The sequence below is a fragment of the Pangasianodon hypophthalmus genome, chromosome 10, assembly GCF_027358585.1.
Source record: "Pangasianodon hypophthalmus isolate fPanHyp1 chromosome 10, fPanHyp1.pri, whole genome shotgun sequence".
In the NCBI taxonomy this organism is placed as follows: domain Eukaryota; kingdom Metazoa; phylum Chordata; class Actinopteri; order Siluriformes; family Pangasiidae; genus Pangasianodon; species Pangasianodon hypophthalmus.
In genome coordinates this window covers 172,443-177,442 of record NC_069719.1, presented here as the reverse complement: position 1 = coordinate 177,442, position 5,000 = coordinate 172,443, and the positions used below count along the sequence as shown (strand labels likewise).

At 41.3% G+C, this 5,000-nt stretch overlaps 1 protein-coding gene across 5 annotated transcripts in view; it reads left to right on the top strand.

Annotated features, from left to right (window-relative positions):
* hhat (hedgehog acyltransferase) overlaps positions 1-5,000 on the top strand; it is a 47,181-nt gene that overhangs the window by 30,718 nt on the left and 11,463 nt on the right. For all 5 annotated transcript variants that reach the window (XR_008302512.1, XR_008302511.1, XR_008302513.1 and 2 more), the window contains exon 10: positions 1,970-2,171. Coding sequence is in view for 2 of the 5 variants with exons in the window: in XM_034302262.2 (XP_034158153.2) it covers positions 1,970-2,171 (202 nt within the window). In the remaining 3 variants the exon portion in view is untranslated. The remainder of the gene's footprint in view (positions 1-1,969; positions 2,172-5,000) is intronic.

The window sequence follows — 5,000 nt, the reverse complement described above, 5'->3', positions numbered from 1 at the left end:
AAAAGACTATTTTATAATCAGTGTGAAATTTGATTGGGAGCCAATACAGTGTGGATAAGCTTCTGGTTCTAGTAAGGACTCTCGCTGGAACATCCAGATAATAATCCAACTACAATCCAATTACAATAATCCAACCTAGAGGTAACAATCAGAATCAGGCTTTAATGAGTGTGCTTACACATACAAGGAATTTTACTTTGGTTGCACAGTAGCTCACAGTATACATAAGTGACAATAAACATTACACACTAGTACAAGAGCACACATTCCCACCTGAGTTTAACTGCACACACACACACACACACACACACACACACACACACACACACACACACACACCTGTAAACATTGCACATGCATACAGGGTTTTGTTGTTTAAGGTGCTGAGTGCAGCAGGTGGATTAAAGGAAGTAGGGCAGATTAAATTAGATAAATATGAAGGAAATACAATAAAAATGTTCAGTTGTTCATGAGTGTGATGGCATGCAGGAAGAAGCTTTACTGCAGTCCGACTGTTTTAATCCTCATTTGGCTGAAGCACCTGCCTGAGAGAAGGAGCAAGAACAGGTGACTGCCGGGGTTTGATGGGTCAGCGATGATTTTCTCCGCACGCTTCCTAGTTCTGGAGCCGTGCCGATCCTGCAGGGTGGGCGGCTTTACACTGACCACTGAAACTATTACCATAAACCAGGATGATCTAAGTTGCAGAAATATGGAAAGCTTTGGAAAACAGGCAGGTTTTGAGATGGGATTAAAATAAGGAGAGTGAGTGGGATTGTCCAATTTTGGAGAAGTCTTGGTCACTGAAGGCGTTAAGGTTGGAAGGAATCACTGAAAGCAGACCAGACAAGCATGGAGTAAGAGTGCGGGGTGGATTGTGTGGAAGAAGAAGGTTAGACAGGTAGGAGAGGACAAGGTTATTGAGGGCTTTGTAAATGAACAGAAGGATTTTGAGGGTGATATACTTCACAGGGAGCCAATGGAGGTTCTGGAGAATGAGTGTAATTAGGTGCGTGGACCGAGTGTTCAGGCAGATGAGCAGTTCTGACCCAGTTCTGAACCAACTGGAGCTTATGGAGAGATGATGAGCTGATGCGGACGAGGAGGGAGTTACAGAAATCAATGCAACTGGAAATTAAAGCATGAATAAGAGATTCAGCTGCAGAGTGGGAAAGGCAGGATCTAACAGTAGATCTAACAGGATCTAACAGGATCTAACAGGATCTAACAGTAGATCTAACAGGATCTAACAGTAGATCTAACAGTAGATCTAACAGGATCTAACAGGATCTAACGTGATCTAACAGGATCTAACAGTAGATCTAACAGGATCTAACAGTAGATCTAACAGTAGATCTAACAGGATCTAACGTGATCTAACAGGATCTAACAGTAGATCTAACAGGATCTAACAGTAGATCTAACAGAATCTAACAGTAGATCTAACAGAATCTAACAGTAGATCTAATGTGAGCTTCAAATGAGAAGGAATGAAGGAAATGAGAAGGAAGAACCTGGGAAGAGGGGGAAATAACTGTATCAATAAAGTGGAGTGTTAAAGGTCCTGTTTTATTGAGGATAGATGTTGAACAAATGAGGATGGCTTTGGTCTTGATTCTGTTGATCTTGAGAAAGTTGTGTTTCATCCAGGTTCTGATTTCTGATAGTTAGGTTTCAGTGTGTTGCAGAGGCGGATTATGGAAGGATTTGGTGCTGAGGTGGACTTGGGTGTTGTTGGCATAGCAGTGATCGTCAGGATTGAAATGACAGGATAGCAGTGAACTCCAGTTCTCCCAGATAGCAGCACTCCAATTATCTGTCGTATGTGTGTTAAACTCCCTTGTTAAGTTTGTGTCTTTAATTTGTACGCACCAGTGAAGCGACACACACTGATTTAAACAGTGTCTACACTCTAGAGTCATTCTTCATCAGTCTCTGTGTGTGTGTGTGTGTGTGTGTGTGTGTTCAGGTATGTGTACGTTCCTTTGGGTGGGTCTCAGCACGGGCTTTTCCAGAAGCTTATCTCCATGGCGATGACGTTCAGCTTTGTGTGTTTGTGGCACGGTTGCCATGACTACCTGCAGTGCTGGGCCCTGCTCAACTGGGTGTGTGTGTTAACAGAGAACAGCATCACACTCTTCCTCTGCTGGCCTCCTCTTCATCACACCATTGTGAGTACATACACAGGCCACATACACAGGCTGTGTGTGTGTGTGTGTGTGTGTGTGTGTTAGTGTAATAAATCTGTAGTTAACTGCACAGTGCTAGTTTAGTAAACATTAATACAAAAAATATGAATAAACTCTTTCTTTCTTTCTCTGTCTGTCTGTTTCTCTCTCTCTCTCCATGTCTGCCACTTTTATAGTGTATGCCTTTTCCCCCTCTTTTTTTGTTTTTTTCGAGGTTTAGTTTGATTTGGCGAGTGGTGTGCTGTGCTTTGCATGGCTTGGCATCAGGTATGGCGTTTGTTTTGACACCTTTGTCCCTCCGCCAGGGCTTTAGGTGTGTGCCAGATGTGTGCGCAACCACTGAGGACGAGTTTATAGCTGTGGGAGATTTAGTTGCCAATGATAATATCTCCACGTCAAGAATGAATAAAGCCGTTGTGGTCTTTTAAAGTCAGAGTCACTGGTCAGTGACATTATTGAGAGTGGTATCTGGGTGAAAGAAACTTTTTTGTGCGTTACTCTGCTCTTTGCCCCTGCAACGAACGTTACAATCTCCAACGTGCCTCCGTTCAGTGTTAATGAACCGACAGTGAGAGAACTTGCAAGGTTTGGAAGAGTTGTGAGTGCAGTGAAAATGATTCCTTTAGGATGCAGAAATCCTGCACTTAGACACTTCTTGTCTTTTAAGAGACAAATGTTCATGTTCCTGAACTCTCCGGACAAAACACTGGACGTGTCGTTTAGAGTGAATGACGGAGATGGTTCATACATGATCTTTGCGAGCACTGATGGTCTTCGGTGTTTCAAATGTGGGGACATCAGTCACAAGAGGTTTTCACACAAAGAAATCATGGGATGAATCCGGGCTGAAAGTGAACAGCAGCAGGAGGAAGAGCCAGCGACGGGGAACAAGGAGAAGTCGGAGCATGAGATGGTAGGCCCGGACGAGGTGAGAAAAAGGGCCATGAGGTGAGCCATGAGAATTTTAATGTTAATGAAAATGAGCAGCCCAGCGTTAGCGGTGTAAATATGAATGTCATGGATAATGACAAGCCCAGCTGTAGTGGTATAAATATGGATGGAGGTGTGGAGTGCGTAAGCCGGGACAAGGTTGCTGTTGATGATGCGGTTTCTGATATAATGACACAGAGTCAGGATGACGCTATCAAAGATGATGAAAGCTGGTCTATCAGACTTTCAGAAAGTAGATGACTTCTATTCTGTGGAACAGATAAATTCTTTCCTTGATGAAACAAAAGGGAAGAAGGTTGATGTGATGGATTTTTGGGATAAATTTGTTGCATTGGTGTTTTGGTGCTCGCAAAACATGTAATTATAGCGTTCTATCACAAGAGAAACGGTTCCGGCTTAAGAAACACATCTATAAGACAGCTATAAGACAAGCGAAAACAGTGGTGAAGGAAAGGCCAACTAGAGGAAAATAAATAAATATAAAAATAAATAACTAGCTAAATAAATATCATAGCCTCACATTACATTTTTTGTTTTCTTTTTTTCTTCTGCTGCTTCTTATCTGTTTCCTGTCCTGTGGAGCTTCTACGTATAGGCTCTTTAAATGTGAATGGCTTGAGAGATGGCAAATAAGCTTTAGTCTCAGAATTTCTTAATCTTAAAAATGTTGGAGTAGTTTTTCTTCACGAAACTTGTAGTGTTAAGAATAATGAGATTGACTGGGGTTTGTGGTGGGAGGGGGAACATCTCCTCAGTCATGGTTCGGATATTAGTTCAGGGGTTGCGGTTCTTTTTTTGTCCTACTTTAAAGATGAAAATTCTTTCTAAACATGATGTGGTACCAGGGTGACTACTTTTAGTTAGGGCTGAAATTTATGACTTTACTTTTAATTTTGTTAATATTTATGCTTCCACTAGTGGGCCAGAGAGAGATCAGTTGTTGAAGAAACTGGGTCAGGTTCTAAGGACTTTTCAATCACAGGATGTTATTGTTATGGGAAGGGACTGGAGCTCTGGATTTTACCACTGACAGACATGCAGAACCACGTTATCAGTCAGTATCTGCTTTATCTAATGTTGTTGCCATGTTGGACCTTATTGACATTTGGAGGATTAAAAATCCTTCTCTTAAACAGTACACCTGGGTAAAAGTGTCAGAGGGTAGAGTTTATGCAGCTCGGCTGGAGAGGTTTTATATTTCAGGAAATTCAAGAAATCGAGTGTGTGGTTCTGGAATTATTCCAAATATTACTTCAGACCATAAAATGATTGCAGTAGATTTCACATTGTCAGTGGTAGTTAAAAGGAATTTCTATTGGCATTTTTACACAAAATTTTACAGGATATTTTGTTTTGTGCAAATTTCAAACTTTTTTGGGAGACATGGCAAATGCAAAAAAATAATTATAGTAATATTATTCAGTAGTGGGAAATTGGAAAAGTGCAAATAAAGGGTTTTTTGTCAGCAGTATTCATCTTATTCAGCTAGAAGGGTGGAAGATGTTGAGTCTTGAGTCTGACATTCTGGAATTGAGGAAAAAATGATGACATGCAATGGGCGTAATCTGGAAACTACTATTGTTGAAAAAAGGCTCTAGCTTAGTTCTTTATTACAGGACAAAGCGAAGGTGATCCTCGTCAGGGCACACCTCACCCACATCAGAGACATTGATGGTCCCACATTTCTTCAATTTAGAGCGAAAGACTAGTCAAGATAAGCAGATGGATTGTTTGGAGAGTAATGAAGGTGTTGTTACCTCTGATCTCTCTGCAATGAGAAAATCAGCTGTTGATTTTTATTCTGAACTTTACACTGCTGATGAATTGGACCCACAAAGTCGAGCTTTTCCAGCATCTCTC